This window comes from Raphanus sativus, chromosome 6, assembly GCF_000801105.2.
Source record: "Raphanus sativus cultivar WK10039 chromosome 6, ASM80110v3, whole genome shotgun sequence".
NCBI lineage: Eukaryota > Viridiplantae > Streptophyta > Magnoliopsida > Brassicales > Brassicaceae > Raphanus > Raphanus sativus.
In genome coordinates this window covers 28,676,022-28,700,820 of record NC_079516.1, presented here as the reverse complement: position 1 = coordinate 28,700,820, position 24,799 = coordinate 28,676,022, and the positions used below count along the sequence as shown (strand labels likewise).

Here is a 24,799-nt window from a genome sequence, read left to right as displayed (position 1 = left end):
CGGTTTGTACACCAGCCAACACTAGGCGCTCTAGGCCTTGACACTGAGGTGTTCGACACGATGCAAGCTATGGGATTCATGCCTCTCTGCTACCAATCCCAGGTTCTCTACCCAGACTTGGTCAGGCAAGTGCTCGCGACGTGCAGGATCACTTACCAGAACCCCAATGCGCCTACGTACGAGAACTGCTCCTTCTCCTTCATGGCTGATGGCAAGTTCTGCACCATCTCTCTCAACGATCTGAACGCGCTATTCGAGATTGCAGACACGCCAAAGGGGGTTTCAGTGGAAAAGAAGTTCAAGCCGGCAGACACCTTTTGGGATCTCATCGCAGCCGGCAAGTTCACCTCTCGCAAAGCCTATCAGTCGCAGATCCGGAACCCTGCTATCCGGATCATTGCCAAGATCGTGTCCAATGTCCTGTTCGCGAAGGAGTACACCTCCAAGATCACGAATGGAGAGCTCCAGGTTCTCTACGCGGGACTTGAGGACGAGATGCGCAGAGAGAACATCACCCCGATCCAGGAAGTCAAGACCAACCCAGGGTTCCATCTCATCTCCATGTTCGCTGACCGCAGAGACACCCTGATTCGGACTGACGATAAGAAGGATCGATGCGGCAGTCTGCTCGCACCATTGTTCCAGCACTTCAACATCAACCTCGGCTCTTACAAGGTTGTCTCTGAGATAGAGTACATCGATACTCCTTACCTGATCGCATGCCACATCTTGCGCGACGAGACCACCTACAAATTCCAGGATAAAGAAGGGAACCCTCTGTACTGCAAGCTCCCTATGCCAGGGTTCACAGACTTCTTATCCCTGGAGAACATTGTGTTCTCACTCGATGAAGAGCACCTCTGCGATGATCCGATGGCGCCGGTTCAGCACGATGATGAAGACATGGATGATGTGGAGCATTTGACTCCACCGGCTGATGGTGAGTATGACTTGGAGGACTTCACCGATGTGACTGATGATCACGCCTACAGACGCTGGATGGTTGATTCCTAGAAGAAGAACAACAGCCTCATGAAGAGGATACTCAAGGCAAACACAGGCGGCTGCATTGGAGCGCAGGAAGAGCGTACGCCGCAGAGAACAAGGCGCCCAGGCAAGGAACACGCGGGAACATTGACTGGAGCAGAGAGACTGCCGAGGAACAGGAGGACAGCTGGTCACTCCGGTAGCGGCGATTCAGACTGAGTCCGAAAGGACTATTTCTATCCCTTGTCTTATCCATCTGAACTATTTATTTTTTATGTTATTTGCTTCTGTTTGGAGCACCCTCTGATTTATTTTCACAACCAGGGATGGTGTGAACTAAGTTTGGGGGAGCGATTGTACTATATTCGCTTGTGTGCTTTTTGAGTCAGTCCTTGTGTCATTTTTATGTTTTTATCGAGTCAGTCTTTAGGATCGAGTCAGTCAAAACTATTGTGGGAATCAGGACCTTATTTTGTGATGCTCTTTAACCACCTCGTGCTTTAACCTTCTTATTCAGTGACCTTAGCAGTGATGAAAGACCCACACATGGACCTGGAACACCCTGACTTATCTCATTTGACACTCCAGAAGTTCTATACCGATCAGGTTACACTGGGCAGACTTAACTCCACTTTATCTGAACCTAATCTGGACTTTAATTCTTCTTGTCATGGGCACTAGATCAGGGTAGAATGAGAACTACACTCAGGACTTCTTATCCGATTTTTATCCCTCTTGCTGTTCCTGAGTGGCTAGCTCATCTTTAGCTAGTTCCCACCTTGAACCCTGACCTTTTATTCCACCCTCATGCATTTGCTTTTCTAGTACTTTATGTGCAGATATGTGCAAAAAGGTCGGAGAGGAAAGGATCGACGCAGTTCTTACTCATCAATGCTCACACAGTGGAAGCAGGCAGAACAACCGGAGCGCTTGTTCCGGCACGAAAGAGAACAACCGAGGTGCCTGTTCCGATACCATAGAGAACAACGAAGAAGTAAGTGGCTAGAACAGAGCAGAATGAATCACCAGTGGCATCATGTACATCACTTGTTACCTCCTTGCTCGTCACCCCAGCATTTGTGTATATCAGTATGAAAAAAAAAAAAAATATTCTGTTTTTGTTTTGATTTACTGGTGACGAGAAGGGGAAGAATATATGATGCATGCCACTGGGGAAGTTGATAAGTAATGGTGGTTTCAGTGAAGTGTTCTGAAGGGGAAGTTGAATCACGCAGAGCAGTCCTATGATCGATCTATCGGAGAGCAGTCCGATTAGCAGAGATGAGTAAGGACTGTGGACCTCAATGGAGCCGTCCTCTCACGACCATTTTGTGCGATATCCTGCACCCGCTCTTGGTAAACCCTAAACACTCTTGAACTCCACCATAAAAGTTAGCCTGTTCTATACCTAGCCCGTTCTCTCTGAGTAGAGCCTGTGACAAGAAGCTCACGCTGATCTTAATTGAACATAAGGAGTTTTGTCTCGAAAGTGTTGCCTTTTCAGGTTGAGATGTAGAGTAAGGAGCCGATCTTCGAACAGCGATCAGGGGGTTCTCAGTAAGTGTGTGTGGTCCTAATCTACAGCTTGTATGGTTCAGAGATTTGTGGTAAGAGTATGGTTGCTGAGAATAAGCGAGTTCCCACGCTTTCAAACCTTTCTCCCTGTTCTTGGTACTTGCCTTGTTCGAGGACAAACAAGGATCTAAGTCTGGGGGAATTGATATATGGTGTTTTTCACATCATTGTATATATGTTTTCATTTGTTTCAAGTCACTAATTCGTGTCAGTCTAGTCCTTTTTGACCTTTTACAGGTCTGGAGTTAGTAGAAGGAAGAAGAGAAGGTGCCTGATGAAAAGAAGTCCTTTTGGAGCATTCCTGCGGAGAACACTCAAGAGAACAGTCCCGAGACTGTTCTCTCGCAAGCGGAACAAGCAGACGGAGTGATCCGGAGATTGTTCCAGACGAATATGGAAACTCCTATTTCGGGAATTTAAGCCCTGTTGCCCTAATCTCTTTTCTTCTGATTGGCGCCTCCATATAAAAACGCCATCTATCTATTTTCTATTTTTTTTACGCTAGTTTTTACAAGAGAACACTGAGATTTACGATCTGCAACTTGTAAGGGAGAAGAAACCCATCCTCTCATAGAGAAGATCATCTGAACCCTTTTGTTTCATACTCTGTTCTTATGCAATTTTATTCAGGATTTATGTCTTTGTCTATTTGCATCATGATCGAGTAGTAGCCTTGCTCGCCTAGGGTTTTTAGGGTGTTGAGACATGAGCTAAACATAGATAAGCGATCCATAACTGTTCTTCATTCATACTGCTCTTACTGCTTTCATTAAACTGATCACTTGATGTTAGATCACTAGTTCATCACCTAGTTAACCGCTTAGGATGATAACTTGACATGTATTGAATGAGCTTAGTATCCCTAATCAGCAAAAGTAGATATTAGGGTGGTAAGTGAACTGATCGGACCTGTTCTCTAAAGCTTGCAATCGATCCTCATCCCAACGACAGTTAGGTGGTGAGATCGATCTGCAAAGCGATCACTGCCACGACAGTGGAGTGTTCCAGCTGAGTGATCCGAGTTCTAGAAAGCACTTCATCGCGCTTGAATAATTGTTTGGCTCCAATTCAACACCCAATGAAATACCCTAGGCTAGCTCTTGTTTAATTGAATCAATCTCGTGTTTATTTTGCTTGTTTACTATCGCCTATTTCAACCAAATTATATTTCCTTCTTAGCTTGATTCTGGAACTTATAGAACTAGAGTGTAGACTAGTCCTCTGGATTTGAATCTCAAGTACTACAATTGCAACTGTTAACTTGGCAGTAGCAAGGATTCATTTTTAGTGTATCAGAGAACCACAGATCAAATCGTATACACCCACAAAATAACCAAACTTCACTCAAAGCTGAATCTGAAACAGATGTAAGAAGCTCTAACCTGACTTGTCTCCTCCAAATCTTCGTCGCCTCAAAGCTGAAAGAAATCAAAGAAATTAATCAGAGGAATCAGAAAAATCAAAAACATGAATCTAGGGTTCATACGGACAAAATCGAAACTGGGTTTCACCTGGAATCTGACCGCCGGTGACGAGAACACCACAGGCAGGAATATCTTCGTGAAATATCGGAGAGATTGAGTCTTTGAACTTTTGCATGTGTCGTCGATGGTTTCGGAGTGAAGGAGACGAAGAAAAGGTAAAAAAAAATAACCAAGTCCTTTGCCCAAATTACTTTCTATACCGACACTTAACCGAAATCAATGTATTTTTTATTCATTTTATTTCCCGGGTTAATGAAATTTTTTGCCAGCGCTTAATTAACGCTACTAAAAGGTCTTGTTTCGGATTTTCAAACTTTTAGTAGCACTTCGTGAATTCGTGCTACCGTGAACTGCTACCAATACCCATATTTCTTGTAGTGTTGGTTGGAAATGATCAAACCGAAAGATTGTCCAATCTTTCCAAAAATGGTTCTGGGTAGGTTTGATAACTTCTTCAAGGATCCGCCTGATCCTCTGGCTTCTGGTGCATATAAGAACTCCTGGAACGTCTTCTGATTGGCTAACATGATCTCCTAGTCTCCATAAATAGCTCTGGGTCGAACCGAATTGAATTGGTTGGCAACTTTCCATAGATAGCGTCGGTTTGGCCGGTTCTGGGAAATTACTCATAACTTCTGATTTTCTTGACCAATTGATAGTGCTCAAGTTACCCAGTAGAGCTTACTCTCTCAAATAAGAGGTACAGCTGTAGTACTTAGGGATCGAATCACGAGGAGCTAGGGAACCAATTAAATAAAATCTACTAATCAATCCTAGGTGAAGTTGGTTTATATGATGGAAATAAAAATAAAAATTCCTAAAATGAGTAAGGTAGTTGCTCTAACTAACAATATGATGGGTTGTTTAAATGTGATAAAGAGTGCTAGACATAGGGCTTTTATTCAGGAATGGAGATTATAATTTCTATAAATGCTTTAACAAGTTGCTTGCATGATACTATAGATCTCAGCAGCTTAATTTTAGTGATGTATCACTGGTTAAATAATCTAGATCTCGGGCCTCAACTGTCGTATGTTGACACAGAAAAAGAGTCGATCGACATCCTTTTGAGATATCGATCGATACACCTTTCGCTCGGCGATCGATTCACCTGTCGGGATATCGATCGACGGCTTCTAGAGATGCCTAGGCGCGAGCCGATAATGAGCACTAGGTCTCAAGGAGGGCTGTCGCTCTTCTCAACAGGAGACAAGCTAGCTCAAATGGATAAGTCAAGATAATCAAAGATCCTAGTGATCTATATTCTAGTTAGCTAATCTAGAACAAGCATAGGGTGCAATCCATTTGATGAGTACCACAACTTAGCAATTATAGTTTGGGGCTAATCCCACAAACCTTTTAAACCCTAGATCTAACAAGTAGACTACTCAGACATAGCTAAGCAATTCATGACAATGGATAGATGAAAGAATTGCATAGATAGAAATAAGTAGAAATACAAAAGGAGATGAGAAATCTCTCCAATCTCTCAAAACAAATAAAACTCTAGTCTCTCTCTCACACTCTCTGCTTTGCCTCTCAAGACTTGCTTTTCTCTAAGTTGTTCAAATCTTGCCGTCAAAAACACTTAGCAGGAATATTTAAGCATTTCCATTAGGCTAAAAACTTGTCAGGGGCAATCTTGTAATTTGGTGAAGTCTTGGTGAAGTAGTCGGCTAAACCATTTCGTCCTCGATATCGATCGACAACACAGGATGTGTATCGATCGATTATAATCTTCTATTACGTGGATCTTCTCAGCTACATCGATCGACAACTCAGGACGAGTATTGATCGATTATAATCGCAATGTTGACTTCCGACTTGGTCTTGAATGGTCAACTCGGGTGTATCATCTCTTGCACTCCAAAATGCTCCAAAAACATCACTTTCTCACGAAATGCTCCTGAACCTGAAAACATACCTAACAGGCTAGAAAACATATTAAATATATAATAAAATACTAGTATACCATGGTTAAAAACAGGTAAAATCCATGGTATATCAACTCCCCCAGACTTACTCCTTTGCTTGTCCTCAAGCAAAAACATTAGTCTTTGAAAAATGTTTGAAAACAGCAGGAACTCAAAGATTCAAAATATTGAAGTCATCACTCTATGGGTTTGCAATTCATGTCTAAACATCCTAATCACAGAAGTTCATTATGCCTTATCCTAGCTTAGCAACCAACCTCATCTAGTCAACAACTTAGCAAATCTCATCTGACATTCTCCTCTACTAACCTCATTTTTAACATAAAATAAAAGTGCAGGCTTTACCTTGGGAGTATCGATCAAAGGACACATGGATTAACCTCAAACAAGTATCTGAACACACAGGTAGTCTTCTCTGATTCCTTTCTCCCCTCATCTCTCTTCTCTTAATCTCTTATTAGTTTCCATTTCAACAGGTTTCGATGCCACATAGGTCATCTAGTCCATCTCATTGACATTTGCATTGTAACTCATACATTTTTGACAAAGTGTAGCGAATAATGGGGTCTTTGGTAATTTACCTATTCCTCGTTTCCACAATGAGTGATCATCCTTGAGATTTAGAATACTGGGGTCGCAGGAGACACTCCTACCCCTCTGCCTCTCAAGAAATCATTTCAATCTTTTATAACATAAACTTAGATCTTGAGACGCTGAAGAGAGAGAAGGAAGGGAACCAGAAACACACAGACTTTTTACCTTCCAGACTTGTAAGAGGATTCCGATCCAGTGATTTCCAAGCCCCAAGACAAGCAAATAAGTCAGTATTAGTGTTGGAGGTCAGATTTGGTTCCTTCAAACAATCTTAGCTAGTGAATATAGATGACAGGTTGATCCACTTTAGCATGTTTAGTATTATCTGCAATCAGTAATCTAGAATGGTGCAAAAGAGTGGTCAGATTATCAAATACGAATCTATATCAATGTTCCTATTTAATACTTATGCGAAAAATAATTTTGAAAAACAATTTGACTAAAACCCAAAATAAAAACACGCATTAGTAAACTCTCCCCCCCCCCCCCGACTTAAATTACACTGTCCCAGTGTAACACAGCCGGTAAGGAGGTAAAGAAAATAAATCATAATTAATAAATATAACAAGTTAGAATGATTAAACCTGATCGACAAGGTGTCGATCAATTCGTAGTGGTGTACGTCGATCGTTAGTGATGGTCGTGTGGTGTCGAGCGATATGAATGGTAAATGTCGGTCGACGGAATCATCATTCTACTCGGATCTTAAAAAAAAAACTGCAAAATAAATCCGAAAAATAAAAGCAAAAATGAAAAATAATAAAATAAAGGAAAAATAAAGAAAACCTAATAGTGGGTTGCCTCCCACTCAGCGCTTTGTTATAGTCATTTAGCTTGACTGTGGTAGGTGTGTGACTCAAGGGGTGCAGAAACTGCTGATTACCGGACATCAATCATCAATCTCATGTCTTCTACTGTTGAACCATGTGGCAACGAAGCTTCTTGTGGCATCATCTGATCTCAGATGTTTTGTATCTACCTTGAGGACTGTATCCTGAACTTTCCTCACAGAATTCTCAATGTAGTCGATGTTGCCAACCTTCCTGTCGATGGTCTGGTAGGTGTATGCTGATAACTCCCTCAGCTCATTCTGTAATGCATCGATCTTGTCATGAATTAACTGATCTCGGTCTGCCAAAGATTCGGTGTCGATCGATGCTACTAGGTGCGCGTCGGTCGTTTCGCTGAGAGTTCTGTCGGTCGACTCAGTATCAACTGTGTCGATCGATGGTGAGCGCTGTTCTTGATATTGCAGAGCACGTATATCGCCCTTCATTTGGCGAGTAGTTCTGCATAGGCTGTTTACTCGTTCGTTAACAGTGTCGTCAATGGTATCGCAGGTCCCGTTGAGTCTCCTCTCCATAGCATCCATAGCCTCGTACAGCTCATGTTTGATTTCTTCAACTTCTGTTGTAGTGCATGCTCTCTTTGCTGGTGGTGGCTCGATGTCGATCGATATTGGTCTAGGCCTGTCGATTGATGTTGCGTTTCTGCACGAAGACCAATATGATCTTGAACTATGCTCATGTCTTGTTGTAGCTCGTTCAGCTGTTGTGACAGTGTGTCCTGGTGTCGCAGGATAGGTGAACTGAAATTTTCATGCTTCGTCTCGTATGCTTTCATCTTATCTTCCAGTGCTGCGAACCTTGTGTCGATCGACGGTGAAGAATGTGTGTCGATCGATGGAAAAGTAGCATTCTTAGCTTGACCTTCTTGCGAATTGATGCTAGCTCTTTCTGTAGAAGATCGATCCCCTTGCTTAACCAATCGACGTTGTTGTTGAGAGGGTTGTAGACGTCTCCAATCCGTGTATTGATATAAACAATCTCCCATTCATCTCGCTTAGGTGATGAACATTCTGGTCTGTCCTTGGATGTAGTCTTGCCGATGTCGATCGATGGTACAGGTACTCTGTCGGTCGATATTGGTGGCGTTACTTCCTTCTCAAGCATGGTTAATATGTTTCCAAGCTCCACTCTTATCTTGGCCATATCACTCTGGAAATCCTTGTAGCTGACATCCAAAGGCTGGAAAGTGTCTTCCACCAATGTGTGCATGTTTGCCTCAAGGTGTGCCTGAGCTCTCCATACATCAGTCACCATATCATCTATCTCCTCTCTACTGTAGGGTACTAGTGGTGGTCTGTATGCATGGTAAGGGCGTGTGTGTGTACTGGAAGGCGTAAGCAACCTTTGTGAAAAAGTGATGCTCTCTCCAGAATTCTCCTTATTTGCTCCTTGGTAACATGGATGATTTCACCATCAACTCCTCTAGCATAGCCAAACTCATCTCTGTAGACACCATATTCATCCTTTGCTTCCCATTTGAATCTCCTAGATCCATCAGTATTGAAGGCACGTCGTCCAAACTCCAATCGTCTGTCGGGCGACCCGACTCTTGGTATGTCGATCGATCCGGGATATCCTCCGTCGATCGATGGTGATGAAACGATGTCGATCGATGGTGAACTCCTGGGTTGACCGAAACTTTTAGGAACTGTATCCTCCCTTGGGGTGACGTGGTGGTTGTCCTGGACGTGAGCTAGGATGTCTGGATGGCCACGTTGCTGTGTGAACAGGTTTTCTGGTCCATTAGCAACTTGGAGGATGTCTGCTATGTCTTCTCTGGTTATGTGCAGAACTCTTCCATCCATTGCTCTTGCATAGCCATCTGTGTCCCTGAAAATTCCAAATTCATCAGGTGTTAGTGAAACGTTCCTGATATCATAAGGGTCATGAAATCGAGATTGAGCTCTGTTGAAGGCGTCGATCGATGGTGATGTGGTGGTGGCGATCGATGGTGCATGTCTAGCTGCATGGTTGGATCGATTGTTCATGGTGTTGCAGTCCTCCATTGATAAGTTGCTGAATGCTGGAAGCTGCTGGGTAGACGGTGGAAAGTTTTGAATTTTTGTCTCTGTAGTTGTCAACCTTTTATACCCATGTGTTGCCCTAATCGGTGAAATTCCGATTTTGTCCTTTAAGTCGTCCGGGTTAATATCGATCGATGTGATACTGGCTATGTCGATCAATGGACGATGTCGTTTTGCTGGATGAAGTAGATAATCGATCGATGGTGGGCGCTTGATGTCGATCGATTGTGGGAATCGATTTGCAAATCTGTCATTCTCCAAGTAATTTTCCCAAGCTCTCTCTTCCCAGTAGTCTGTATCATGTTCTTCACCGTGGTCTCCACTGTGGGAAGAGGTGGCTATGTCTACTGCAAAACTCTCATGAAATCCGCTATCTGCCCAACTCCTTACTGAGTAATCATCTACCTTTCTGCTGAGTGGGATGGCGAAATTCGGGTAGCAATGATCTGGTAGATCGAATTCATCATCTGGTGGGTCTCTGTCGATCGATGATCTATGTTTGTTGTCGATCTCCTCTGACTTACTGGTGTCGATCGATGAAGTTAAGCTGCTGTCGATCGATCCCGAGTACTCTGTCTCGTACTCGACTTCACAATGACAAACTGCAATGATACCAGGATCATCTTCTTTTACCACTGATTTGGCTGATGGTTTGCCAAGCTTGACAGGGTCGTAGTGGATATCTGGATCTATCAGAGTCAAGCACATCATGTTGGTGTTAATGTCACATATGACTCCTACTGTAGCCATAAATGCTCTTCCAAGTAAGAGGGAAGAGTTCCAATTTAGCTTGATGTCTAGGACATGAAAATCCACAGAGACGATAGCATTACCAATATGTACTTCCAGGTCTCTGATCAAGCCTCTAGAGTTTTTCTGCGTGTAATCCACAAATGTAAAGATCTCTGGTGAAGGCTCTACTTGCAGGCCAAGATGGTCTGCCATGATCTTTGGTAAGATGCTGACTGATGAACCAGTGTCACATAGTGCATGAGAAAATTCAATCCCTTGTACTACACAGGGTATTGCAAACTTCCCAGGATCACTCTTCTTCTTCAAAGTAATCATTTTCCTCATATCTTCTCTGACATTGTCAAACCTTCTTCTAATGTCATTTTCAGTCTCCCTTGTTTCTCTGAAGAACATCCACAATCTGCTTGTGAAGTAAACCTCCTCAAAAGGTTTCTCTGGTGGGATTCTGATAACTCTTTTAGTGAAACCATCAATCTCCTTTTCATTAGCTTCCCTCTTAAGGTTCTTAGGAATCTTTTCCTTTCTACTCCTTAACCTTCTTCCTTCAGTTCCCTCTGATGTAGGTGTAGTGTCTGAAGGGTTACCAGTGGTCTCTGTAGGGTTAGCTTGTGGTTTCGGTGTGGGTCTGAGTGCATTGATTCAGTTGCTGTCTATCGATGGTAGTTGCACTTGGTATGTGAGAGGTGCGTGTCGATCGATAGGTGGAGAAAAGGGTCGATCGATATGTTTCTCATCATTGTGTCGATCGATGAGTGGCTCATCTCGTCGGTCGATATCTTCGTAGGTGTGGGTGGGTGGGTATGGATGAGAAGCCGTGAATTCAGCATGTGTCAATATCCTAACCGCGTTGCAATCTACAGTCGTATCCGGAAATGACATCATTAATGTCGATCGATGTGGACTGGTTGGTGTCGATCGACACCATTGTGATCCACCGAAACTTAGTGAACTTTCCACTTCAAAGTCTCCTTCTTGTAGCTTCTCATGTTTCACCACTTGCCAGAAATCATCATCTATAATGGCATTCACGTGGTGTTTCCTATTTCCTTCCCCTACTTCCTTAGAAGTTCCAATCCTCCTGATAGAGTCTTCAGTCTGGACAATCTGTGTCTCAAGTTTCTTAACTTGAGTGCAAATGGTGTATATCCTTGTGGTCAGATTATTGAAGACAGAATCAATCTTCCCATTGAAGTCTACTGTAAGCTTCTGCTGACCTTCTAGAACTCTATCAATCATGGCATCAAACTTACTTTCCTGGGTGGGTGGTGGTGGGTTTTGGTAAGCTGAGTTACCGTAGTTCCTTGTATTGGTGAAGGGTTTCTGATACTGTGAACTCTGGTTGTAATTACGCTTCTGACCACTGCCAAAAAAGTTTATATTTCCACTCTGGTTTCCATATCTCTGAAATCAAGTACCTCCAATGTAGTTCACATCTTCCTCTGTATCATCTTCTCTAGCCTCTCCTTCTTCAGCTGAGTAGACTGGCTGCCCCAGAAATGCATGTAAAGCATCTATCTTGGCTCTGACTTCATTCATCTGGTCTTCTCCGATGGCTGCAACCGATTTCTTCTTGTCAGAGTCAGTGTTCTTAGTGATGCTGCTGTTGGCTAGGTTCTCAATAATTCTCACAGCATGTATTGGATTCCTAGTGGTTGAAGTTCCCCTCACTGGCAGTATCAAGAGCCATCTGATACCTCAAGGTGATACCTCTGCAGAAAGTGCTTAGCAGCTGCACTTTATTGAATCCATGGTGTGGACAGTCTCGCTGGAAGAACTTAAATCTGATCCATGCGTCTTTAAAAGTCTCACTAGGCTTTTGCGCGAAAGTGGCGATTTTGCTCCTTAAGCCTTCAGCGCGTGCCTCATCAAAGAAATTACGCAGGAAGGCGTTTTTGATGTCGGCCCAGGATGTCAGTGATCCTGTAGGTAGCTGCTTGATCCAGTGCGAAGCTTCTCCAATCTGTGAGTATTTGAAGAACTTGCAGAGTAGGTAGTCCTCAGGGACTCCATCCATACGAATAGCAGTGATAAGATCCTCGAACCTCTCCAGATGGTCCATAGGATGCTCGTGTGATAGCCCAGAATAAGGTATCTGAGACACGAGAGAGTAGTACTGAGGCTTGAGCTCGAAGTTCGGCTTCTGAATCTCTAGAAGTCAAATAGCTGATATGTTGGTGTAGTACTCGTCTGGACGGTTATAGTCTGCCAACGATCGTGTTTGAGCTTCTCCTGTAGCCTGTGCATCTAGCTTCTGACATGTTGTATTACGCAGATGACCATCTTGGTCATACAGGTTTCCATTATCGCCATGCGTCAGAATAACAATCGCGACCATGCTTCGGAGTAGTGTTGATCGATGTACGGTGAGTAGTATCGAACGATGTGGATCGGCGAACGGTATCAGTCGACGGTGCTGTCTGAGTGTCGGTCGACGGTTGAACGTGAGTATCAGTCGACGGTAATGCGGTTCTGTCGATCGATGCGGAGCGTAGGTCTTTGCGGATTGAGCGTTCCAAGTGTGCAGGATCCTCTGAGAATAATAGTTGATTTCCCATGTTGCTTCTGGTACTGCTGGGCATGTACCTGAAAAGACAAGAAAAATTTTAATCAGAAAGGGGGTAAAAAGAAAAACCTAAGATTAATAAGATTAAATCTAATGGCGATAAAAGCTCCCCGGCAACGGCGCCAAATTTGATAGTGCTCAAATTACCCAGTAGAGCTTACTCTCTCAAATAAGAGGTACAGCTGTAGTACTTAGGGATCGAATCACGAGGAGCTAGGAAACCAATTAAATAAAATCTACTAATCAATCCTAGGTGAATTTGGTTTATATGATGGAAATAAAAATAACAATTCCTAAAATGAGCAAGGTAGTTGCTCTAACTAACAATATGATGGGTTGTTTAAATGTGATAAAGAGTGCTAGACATAGGGCTTTTATTCAGGAATGGAGATTATAATTTCTATCAATGCTTTAACAAGTTGCTTGCATGATACTATAGATCTCAGCCGCTTAACTCTAGTGATGTATCACTGGTTAAATAATCTAGATCTCTAGCCTCAACTGTCGTATGTTGACACAGAAAAAGAGTCGATCGACATCCTTTTGAGATATCGATCGATACACCTTTCGCTCGGCGATCGATTCACCTGTCGGGATATCGATCGACGGCTTCTAGAGATGCCTAGGCGCGAGCAGATAATGAACACTAGGTCTCAAGGAGGACTGTCGCTCTTCTCAACAGGAGACAAACTAGCTCAAATGGATAATTCAAGATAATCAAAGATCCTAGTGATCTATATTCTAGTTAGCTAATCTAGAACAAGCATAGGGTGCAATCCATTTGATGAGTACCACAACTTAGCAATTATAGTTTGGGGCTAATCCCACAAACCTATTTAAACCCTAGATCTAACAAGTAGACTACTCAGACATAGCTAAGCAATTCATGACAATGGATAGATGAAATAATTGCATAGATAGAAATAAGTAGAAATACAAAAGGAGATGAGAAATCTCTCCAATCTCTCAAAACAAATAAAACTCTAGTCTCTCTCTCACATTCTCTGCTTTGCCTCTCAAGACTTGCTTTTCTCTAAGTTGTTCAAAGCTTGCCGTCAAAAACACTTAGCAGGAATATTTAAGCATTTCCATTAGGTTAAAAAGTCGTCAGGGGCAATCTCGTAATTTGGTGAAGTCTTGGTGAAGTAGTCGGCTAAACCATTTCGTCCTTGATATCGATCGACAATACAGGATGTGTATCGATCAATTATGATCTTCTAGTACGCGGATCTTCTCAGCTACATCGATCGACAACTCAGGACGAGTATCGATCGATTATAATCGCAATGTTGACTTCCGACTTGGTCTTGAATGGTCAACTCGGGTGTATCATCTCTTGCACTCCAAAATGCTTCAAAAACATCACTTTCTCACGAATTGCTCCTGAACCTGAAAACATACCTAACAGGCTAGATAACAGATTAAATATATAATAAAATATATAATAAAATACCAGTATACCATGGTTAAAAACGGGTAAAATCCATGGTATATCACCAATTCTCTTGATTTCGGGCTTCCTGGAAAGATAATAAGTCCCTCTTCAAGCTCATGATTGAATATGGTGAAGGCCGCGTCATGTCTGAGCTTGAAATTTCTTCTAAGGCCTGGTACTCGCAAATGGATGGGCTAGAGAACCTCCGGTTTGTAAAATTGATATCTTCTTGCTCCGGATAGATTTTGGGATAATTCTAATTTGGCTTGACTCCATATTGAGTGTAGAATCCATGAAAATTGGTTTCATGGTGAAAACCCTCCTGGTTTGAAAGATATGGCATTTTTAGTGCACATATGTCCTGGTTAGCGCCTTGGCTGGTTTGGTAAGGTGTTGGGTTGACTTCCGGTTCAGCTACTGGTTTGATGTCCGCATCACCAGGGCTAGCTTTCAATTTAAGAACTGTGTACATGACTAACCTCTTGCGTTTCCATTGCAACCGCTTCTTTCGTAAGAGATGCATTGTCCTGCCCACCAGTCCCCGGGAACTCACCCACCGGCGATATCTATGTTAAACACATTTCAGTGTGAATACTAATCAAATCTAACATTTATGATCACGATAACATTTTTGCAAAACTGACCTGATCGGTTGAGTGCGTGCCGTCAAGTCATCCAGCTCCCTATGGAGAGCAGTGTCAGGATTGACATCCACGTTTGGGATTCTTGGAGAGGTGGAGGAAATCATGGGATCACAAGACGGATTGTTTGCAGAGGCCTTTGTGATGTGTTCGCATAGGGACTTGATGACCGTGTTTTGCATGTTGGCGACCTTGTCCACTAAAGTTGCATTGACCATACCCTCTAAGGCTGACATGTTGTTCAAGGATGTTAGGATCGCCGAGATCTTACCATCAAAGTTGAAACCACCCAAGATTGCCTTGATCTGATGATCTACAGACTCTTTAATCATTGGCACTAGTCTACCTAATATCCCATCCATATGATCACCAACCAGCTTGGCAATATGGTTTGGCAACTGAGAATCATATGACTCGCCTTCGTTGGACTCCGCAGGTACTTCCTTGTCATTCTTCCTTTTTCTTGCTTTCTCCTTCTGCTTCTCTGGTTTGGTACGCACAATACTAGAAGCTTGGATCCCGCCCTTGAACATTTCGTTCTTGAAGGGGTAACATTCTCCAGCAAGGCGAAGGATCAAGTCAACCATTGCGTCAATATCTTCGTCATTCCATGAAAAATCCCACTGCAAACACCACTCTTCCTATGGATCGTCAAGGATATTGCAGACACTAACCTGTATCATTTGAACTTTCTGGTTTGCGATTATGTTCCTTATTAGCAGTAAACGTTTATGGTAATTGTAATATTAAAAGTTAACAAGAAAACAGAGCAACTAACGAACCTCGCACTCTGAATCCATTTGTTTGGCGTGCCCACGAATGACTGCATATTTGGGAGGAACCTCATGCCTAGCCGTATCAGCCTAGATGTTTCGGAAGGAGTACTTCTTTCTTTCAGAGCTGGTACCGCGGCAATCATGACCATCTGTATCTCGTCCACATAACCCCTAACAGCGAATGACTCCTGAGACAGAGCGACTTCATCTTTGGCAAACAACGAAGACACCAGCACTTGTAAAGAAACTCTACCCCATGGGTAGGCCATAAATTCGTCTAGGTCACGAATCATCTCAACGTGTTCGGGAATGATCTTCGGGAAGTGTGAGGATGGCAGGAGAACAGAAGATACAATAGCCAAAGCGGCATACTTAAGCCTCTTAACCCTGTCTCTCACTTTGTTAGTCTTCAGCATATCAACAACAGTCTCAATCATGCATGTCTTAAGGGACCCGAACAACTCGTTCCAATAGAGTTTCTCTTCCAGAGGGTTTTTCCTTTTCTTGGGTGGTGGTGAGATTGGGAGTTTGCCGCAATTGAGACCAGTAACGATAGCAAATTCTCTTAGCGAGAATCTGATTGGATTTCCCCCAAACAAAAACCAGACCTCGTATTTCTTCTTCGTTTTCAATCTCCTAACAATAACGTAATGACCAAAAGCTCCAAAGAAGGTAGGGATTTCGTCTAGCGATAATACCTTTCCAAATGATGATTTCTTGAAAATTTTAAACTCATCGGAGGTAAGAGCATCGATGATTGATTCTGTCTGCTTGACTATGTGGTAGGAGTTGACTCTATCTCCGTTGGGTTCGTGGCCAGCAGCGAAGATTCTTGGTGGAAATTCGTAATCATCCATCTTCTCGGTGTATTTTGGGTCGCATTTCGAGTTTAATTGTTGGGTTTGGGGTTTCTTTGCGGTTTCAATCAGAAGAAAAAAATGGTTTGTGTTTTTTAAATTATGAGTAATGGGATTTATTAGGAAAAAAAACGGGAAAATCGCATAAAAAACCCTCAAAGTGTCACTTACTCACACTTTAAACCTTGAAGTTTTTTCACTAACACTTTTAACCTTGGAAGTGACATTTGTATCATAAAAAACCCTCAAACTAAAAAGTTGACCTGTTTAACAGGTAAAAAGGTGATTTGTCAAAAAAAATTTCAAAAAAATATTTATTTAATTCATAAAATAAATAAAAATTAAAAAAAAATATAAAATTAGATAAAAAGTCATAAAATTAAATAAAAATTCAGAAAATTAAAAAAAATTCAAAAAATTAAATAAAAATTCAGAAAATTAAATAATAATTCAAAAAAATAAATAAAATTCAGAAAATTAAATTAAAATTTCAAACAATTAAATTAAAATTCAGAAAATTAAATAAAAATTCATAAAATTAAAACTTAGATTGCTAGACTATCCACCTAGGGTCTAAGTTCCCTTAATTTTACGGCAGTTTTCAAGACATTTTCATTCTTTTCCTACGAAAAATTAAAACCTTGACAAAATTTTCTAAGTCGGACGTATCTTAGTCTCGTTAATGATCCGAGATTGTCTCTTCTTCCTTCTTCTTCTCCTCTTGTCTTCTGACCTGAGTTTCAAATTTCGTAACATTAGTTTTTACGAGAAGTAGTGTGTATTTCGTCGAAGGCTTTTTGCGAGTATGAATTAGTAATTTATCGAAAGTTTATTACACGTTTAGGAATGGCCACTTTCGATTCAATGTCAAAGGACTTCAAAAAGTCAGATACTGAATTTCATATGAATTGGTTTTCGAGAAAATTCGGACGAGAATATTGGAATTAGTTATTTATTTATTTGAAACTTATTTAACTTCTGATATTTATTTAGTTTTATGATTATTTTTAATTTTCTGAATTTTATTTTATTTTTATGATTTTTTACTATTTTTTTATTTTATTTTATTTTTATGATTTTTTACTTTTTTGAATTTCTATTTAATTTTATGAATTTTATTTAATTTCTTAATTTTTTATTTGATTTTCTGAATTTTTATTTGTTTTTTTGAATTTTTTGAATTTTTATTTAATTTTATGAATTTAAATTTAATTTTCTGAATTTTTATTTAATTTTTATTTAATTTTCTGATTTTTTCATTAATATTTATTTATTTTATAAATTAAATAAATATTTTTTGGAAAAAAAACCGACACATCACCATTTTTACCTGTTAAACAGGTCATTTTTTAAGTTTGGAGGTTTTTTATGACAGAAATGTCACTTCCGAGGTTTAAAGTGTTAGTGAAAAAACTTCAAGGTTTAAAGTGTGACTAAGTGACACTTTCAGGGTTTTTTATGCGATTTTCCCGAAAAAAAACTGTTACGTTTAAAAGGCACAAAATGCATTACGTCTTTAGGAAACTCAACCGTCTCGTCTATTATTTCAAACACAGAGTCTCTGTCGCATGCTTGTATCGGGAGTGAAACTCCGACACACACAGCTGGGGCTGACACAATTACAGGCGTAGCTCGGCTATGGAAATAGGGGCAAAATGGTCAACAAAGCATTTACTAAACACTTCGTATATGTTTGCAATTAGGAGTCGGTTTGTGTGTATATTCACCAATAATCTCTATTTAAAACAAACATATTCCACATTATATCTTTTTAAAACTTAGGCCAATATTATTGGTCGTTTTTTAGGGGTTGCTAAGGGAGGGGGAGACCACAAAACGACAGAATCGAAGAAAAAAAGAAAAAAAGTCGCTAATTAAGAGTCAAATAAAGTTGAGTCCTTCAACTGTGTGCGGGCTCCAAGGCTACGTGGCAGCCTGCCATTGCTTCTTTATTTTTAATATTTTTTGTAAATCAGACCAAAAAAAACAAACCCAACTTGTGAATATATATATATATATATATATATATTGTTAATAAATGACTAAACTATATTGTTAAAGTCATGCATGTTTATTTAAGTCTAAAACGAGCCTGGCCAATCTTGACTTTGCTTAACACTAGACTTGGTTTGGTCTACACTCGTGGGTGATAAGTTTTTTCTCCTTTATCTTTTGATTTTTTATCTTTTGCCCAAATTCTTGCTTTCCAAACTATCTATTTCTTACCTTTATATTTTTTATTCAGACAAAACTGAGTTCGACATGTGAGTAAATTATTTGTTTCTTTAATTCCATTTTCTGGTTTTGTGAAAATTTTGTTAGCAACATAAATTTCTTATTATTTGCTTTTATACAAATAAGAACACAAGAACAACTCTTCTAGTACGATGTTTTAGTTTCAACTCACAATGGAGTGTAACTCCTATGCACTTGCAAGCACAAAGCAAGAAAAGAAAAAGGGAAAAGTGGAATAATATGAACACAAGAACAATGTTTTCAATACGCAAGCCCATCACACAAAGTTTGATTTTCAAGTAACAATATGGAGTCACAACTCCTACACTTAGAAGTACAAAGAAAAAAGAAGGGACAAGTGGGTTTGTCCTCAAAGATGGAACATAAAACCACTATTTATTATTTGAAAAAAAAAGGATAGAAACGTAGGCTCTTCCTCCTCCTCCACCATCATCATTATCTTGACCACCACCATCATCCTCCCCCCCCTCCTCCTCCTCCTCCTCCTCCTCCTCCTCCTCCTCCTCCTCCTCCTCCTCCTCCTCCTCCTCCTCCTCCCCTCCTCCACCACCTCCACCTCCTCCTCCTCCTCCTCCTCCTCGTCCTCCTCCCCTCTTCCTCCTCCTCCTCCTCCTCCCCATCCTTCTCCTCCTCTTCCTCCTTCTCCTCCTGCTCCCCATTCTCCTCCTTCTCCTCCTCGTCCTCCTCCATCTCCTCCTCTTTCTCCTGCTCCCCATCCTCCTCCTCCTCTTCCTCCTCGTCCTCCTCCATCTTCTCCTCGTCCTCCTGCTCCCCACCCTGGTCCCCATTCTACTCCCCAGCCTCCTCCTCCTCTTCCTCCTCGTCCTCCTCCATCTCCTCCTCTTTCTCCGTCTCCTCCTCGTCCTCCTGCTCCCCACCCTGGTCCCCATTCTGCTCCCCATCCTCCTCCTCCTCCTCTTCCTCCTTCTCCTCCTCGTCCTCCTCCATCTCCTCCTCTTTCTCCGTCTCCTCCTCGTTCTCCTCCCGCCCCTCCTTTTCCCCCTTCTCCTCCTCGTCCTCCTCCATCTCCTCCTCTTTCTCCATCTCCTCCTTGTTCTCCTCCTCTCCCTCCGCCTCTTCCTCCTTCTCCTCCTCTTCCTCCTTGTCCTCCTCCTACAAATGCTTCTCTCCTCCTCCTCGTCCTCCTTTTCCTCCTTCTCCACTTCCGTCTTCTCCATCCATTACAACAGTAGAATAACAGTAATCAACTTTTTCACCTGATTGACATATTCTTAAATCCTTAGAATTGCAAGTTAGCATGTATGAGAAAGCAATGAAGGAAACAATTTTCTTAAATAGACTTTTCATTAGAAAGGCCAAAGGATGACACTTTTGCACAAGGGGTTAAAATAAAATAAACTTATGGCACAATGGATGAAACTTATGGTTAGCGTGTATTATTGTAATAGAATGCCTACAACACGTATTTCTATTATATTAAAGAAATAAAAAAATTAAATTATACACAAGATGCTATTGTATATTAATCAATGAAAAAATTAATTACAAAATAGATTTTGGTACTAGTGGTTATCATGTATTTACTAGTGATATTCCGACGTTACCCGCCGGATTCGTATGTTATACTTTTACATAAATATATAAATTATTATATGGTCTTAACAAATAAAATATGCTAAATGTGAAAATAAAATATATTAAAAATAATATTTTCTGATCTTTATTGATAGTGGTTAGTGACCTTGTTTGAAGTTGTTTAGTTCAAAGTAGAATAGGATAAGTGGTTGTTACTAATCGATTTAATAAAAATAGAATAAAAAGCCGATAGTCATAAACAAATTTGATGTTTTATATAGAAAACATACTTATATTATTAATTATAAAAGTAACTATATATGAACTATAAAACTTTTACTAATATATTTAGTTCAAATAATAGAAATATGTAATACTGTTCAAATTTTATAAATTTTATAAAAAATATGGGTGAAGTGTCAATTTTTGATAAAATAATTGGTGAGTATCTAATATATATTTTAAAATTACCATGTTGACTTTTAAAATATAGAGTGCGAGTTGTATGTGTTACTTTAGTTTCAAGGTCTCTCAAAAAAATGTTTTTTTAAAATAAGAAACATAAAATTATTTTCTATATTAGTTTTGTTATAATGGAAGATTTTGTGTGTGTTCATAACGAAATTCTTGTTTATCCACCCTTATTTAGGAATATCAACGAATCTTAATATGAATCTAAATATGTTTTTAAGCTAAAAACTATAAATGGTTCCTAAACTCCTATATTTAATGGACAACTCTATTTTAACCGGAATAGAACAATTTCACCAAATCTTCCTAGTAAAAAATCAATTTGTTAATTAGTAAATGAGATGTTAGCATCTATAACGATCATGAGAAATACAATTTCTAACTATCTGTGACATTCGGGCTTGCTGACTTGTTGCATTTAGTAATGGTTTTGACAATAAATGGTTAGTGTGGTGCAAAGGATTAATGGTGAGGGTGATATGTGGTTTACATCAATTTTAAATAACTTTAGCAACCAGACAACATTTTTAAATTTTTCTCAGATTGGAAGTAATGATTCTTTTTTGTTTAGTTAAGTTTTAAGAGTATATTAATCATGTTCACGGTTTTTAAAATGTAAACACGGATAGCATGCATCAGGGAAGTTATCGATTTCCTTGCATAATGTAACATGGAAAGATACCATAGAGTTTATGTGCCAATACCAATAGACCAAATGTTAGTCTTTTGGACTTGAATCGTCATCGGTTACTAAACATTATTAGAGTGGGATGAGTGGGATTTCTAGAATGATTATATGGCGGTTACGTCGATTGCATTAAAGAAGGGGAATCGTAGAGGTTCCATTTTCCATCGTCAACATCAAATATAAAGAAATCCTATAAACCAATGTTTTGACACCCGACCCGGACACTGAATCGGACGATTTACCGGATCTCTGGATCATTGGATTAACCGTGGGTGAACCGCGGTTTAGTAAATGAATTAGTTTTATTATAAGATAATATATTAGCTATGAAAATAAATACATAAAAACTAATGTTAATATTTTAAATGCTTTTCAAACATAAAGTAATAGTTTGGATATGTATCTATTTTATGTTTAAATTTTTTTGAAAATAATTAACTTTAGTTTCCATTTTTGTATTTTTATTTGACATACAAAATATTAAGAAATAGTTTTAAAAGTATTTTTAAAAAATATGTAACAAAAGAGTTATGAAATCTAAAGAAAATCAAGACATAAAATTCATAATAAATTAAACTTTCAATCTAAAATTAAAACATCATTGTAAATTCATAAGAAAAATAAACTAACACCTAGTAACAATTAACACCAAAACAACATTAAATAAAGTTGAAAAAAAAAATTAATTATCAAAAGGAGAATGCCACATGGCATTTTTCTCTCCAAAGAGAAAAAAACTCAACATTATTATATAAGATTTTAATAAAATGCTTACGACACATGAATGATGTCATCATTGACCTCCTGTATATCAAAAGAAAAAAATTCTTAATTAATGTGTTCACACTATATTTTTTGAATATGCTGACGTGTCGTTTTCACAATAGTTTAACATTTAATGCGTTTACACACTAAGTTTTTTAACTACACTCGAGACAATTTAATGTGTTTGCATTCTATTTTTTTTTTCAATAAACTCTTTTGGTTCATACATTTTTAACATTTATAATAATGAATTGAAATTATTTAAAATTCTCTTTGTAAAACAACTGAATAATATCATTTAAAAAAATCATTAAGATTCACATCAACTAAAATGCTAGAGTGTGTTTTAGAAATTGAAAATTTCATATCTAACTTCGTTTCTTGAAAAGAGACATCTGACAGATACAGTGATAAATAGGATCCAATGTTATACTCTAAGTGTATAGATTGTTTCAAAATATTACCTTTGGCAACTGTGATATCAGATAGCGTCTACACGACTCATGGAGGTCTCTTTCAAAACTCTTTTTGGATCCATGAAGATAATATTTTACTGTTGGGTTCTTTAGAGGAACTTGACAAGATTGAGAGGAGGAGACAAGTTGGTGAAAACGATGATGATGATGATGATGATGATGATGATGATGATGATGATGATGATGATGATGATGATGATGATGATGATGGGAATATAACTCTAAACCATGTTAATGGTCATGTCCATGGATGGCTGATGGTCTGAGCGAGAGTAAATATAAGGGATTTCTTTGGAGAGATGATTGCGTCGAGAGTTTTCTAAAACAATCAAAGTTAAAGGTAAGTGGTTAACTTCTAATGATGTTTTCGTATGTTATTATTTGAATTTAATGTATTTTGTTTACCGTTTTAGATGATCATAAGATCACATGAAAGACCTGATACAAGATCAGATCGAGAAGACATGGGAAACATGCTATGCGGATACTCACATTAACATTAAACAAAATTTACATTATTAAACTCAATAAAAACCAATTTCTATGAGTATAAATATACAACTTTTAATATTATTTCTAAGTTCAAACAACAAAAATAATATTAGATTATCTTATGTAAAATACAAAATCTTAAAATTTCACCAACATTGTTTGTACAAATAATACAAATAACATTGGAATATTGGATGTCTTTTTTCTTAAACTATTATTTAGATTTTATTTGATTTTGCAAGCATTTAGAAACTTAAAAATGAAACGACATAAGAACTGTCGAAAATTCATATAACATGAAGCCAAATAAATATAATAGTTTTAGGTTTATCACCGAAAAATAAAAAACCTCGATCACTTCAACCAAACAAAACAAAATAAATATGGATTTAGAATGGTATTTATATTTTAGGAGGTCAAAAAAATAATGTAATACCAAACAAATATCCAGATTAAACATATATAATGTATTTTTATCTTAAAAAGTAGGGCTGTGCAAAATATCCGGAACTGAAGAACCGATCCGAAACCGAACCGAAAATCAGGGTCTAGAACTCGATCAGACACAGGGTAAATAACCGAATGGTTCCTAAACTGATGTATTCGAAGAACCGGTAGGAACATGTACTCAATCCAACCCGAACCGAGAACCGAATGAGTATCCGAAGATTTCTGAAATGTAACTATATATTTAAAAAATATTATTTATAATTATATGTATAATTATTTTAAAAATTCAAATCAAAATTATAAATTAAATATTAATTGCTTTTGTGTATTTTTAGATAAAATATGGTAAATTGTATAGAAATACTCAAAAAACCGTGTCGAATGAGTAATTTTAGTTATTTTTGGTACATTTGGGTAGTTTGGATACAAAATATCTATCCAAAATACCCGAACCGAATGGGATAATATGGTTACTTTGAGTATGAACCAGTTTCATATGTATTAGTTATTCGGTTATTTTAAGGTTCTTTTACATCAAAACCGAACCCACTCAAACCCGGGAGGCCTCGACTCGAACCCGACTCGGAATTTTGTAATACCCAAACGAGACTTAATTTTCAAGCCTGAGAAACCTGATATCCGACAGAACCGATGGATACCTAAATACTCATGCCTATTAAAAAGATAACAAAATCAATAATCTCATCCAGTGCAATGCACGGATTATTATCTAGTATTTATTATTATGCAAACAAATATTATATACTTGGCTTGCCAAATTCCATACGTTGCATAATACCTACCCAACTGACACCGATTTCCATCAAAAACATGATTGGATTTTTAAGGGTATCATCAATGGTGTACTGGGGGCATCATTATAGGAAACTTTTAGGGTATTATTAGGGGTGGGTGTTCGGGTATACATTTAGGTTTTGGTTCGGGTCTATCCGGATTTTGGATTTTCGGGATCAATGATTTCAGCATCATCCGGGTATTTCTAAATCTTGATTCGGATCTTTGCAGGTTCGGTTCGGATTCGGATAACCCATTTAAATTATTTTTAGAATTTTAAAATGTATTATATATTTTAATTTCACCGAATCTATAAACAAAATAATATATTACATATAAATTTGAATAACGTGTGTCAAAGCACCAAAACTTTACATATAAATTGGTTTGATTTGAATA

At 39.0% G+C, this 24,799-nt stretch overlaps 2 protein-coding genes across 10 annotated transcripts in view; both read right to left on the bottom strand.

The window, feature by feature from the left end:
- The window catches only part of LOC130494377 (uncharacterized), a 36,744-nt gene extending 20,305 nt beyond the window's left edge, over positions 1 to 16,439 (bottom strand). For 2 of the 4 annotated variants that reach the window (XM_056989671.1, XM_056989674.1), the window contains exon 1: positions 16,313 to 16,439. The gene's annotated coding sequence lies outside the window, so the exon portion shown is untranslated. Of the gene's footprint in view, positions 1 to 3,944; positions 3,981 to 4,073; positions 8,685 to 16,312 lie in introns of those variants that run through there. The other 2 variants (XM_056989670.1, XM_056989673.1) reach the window with 2 other exon arrangements.
- On the bottom strand, positions 1,419 to 16,471 carry LOC108851532 (uncharacterized). 6 transcript variants are annotated; one of them, XM_056989664.1, is made up of 4 exons: positions 15,621 to 16,314; positions 14,842 to 15,512; positions 14,224 to 14,763; positions 1,419 to 12,782 (listed from the first exon to the last, which is right to left on the bottom strand). In XM_056989664.1, the coding sequence occupies exon 4, from the start codon at positions 10,590 to 10,592 to the stop codon at positions 8,706 to 8,708; it is 1,887 nt and encodes a 628-aa protein (XP_056845644.1). In that variant the 5' UTR covers positions 10,593 to 12,782; positions 14,224 to 14,763; positions 14,842 to 15,512; positions 15,621 to 16,314; the 3' UTR covers positions 1,419 to 8,705. The 6 variants fall into 6 exon arrangements, 5 of the variants coding, with proteins under 5 accessions (XP_056845644.1, XP_056845647.1, XP_056845646.1 ...); XM_056989667.1 differs by having other exon boundaries at positions 10,601 to 12,782; positions 14,677 to 14,763; positions 14,842 to 15,530; XM_056989666.1 differs by having other exon boundaries at positions 10,601 to 12,782; positions 14,677 to 14,763.
- Between the last annotated feature and the right edge of the window lie 8,328 nt (positions 16,472 to 24,799).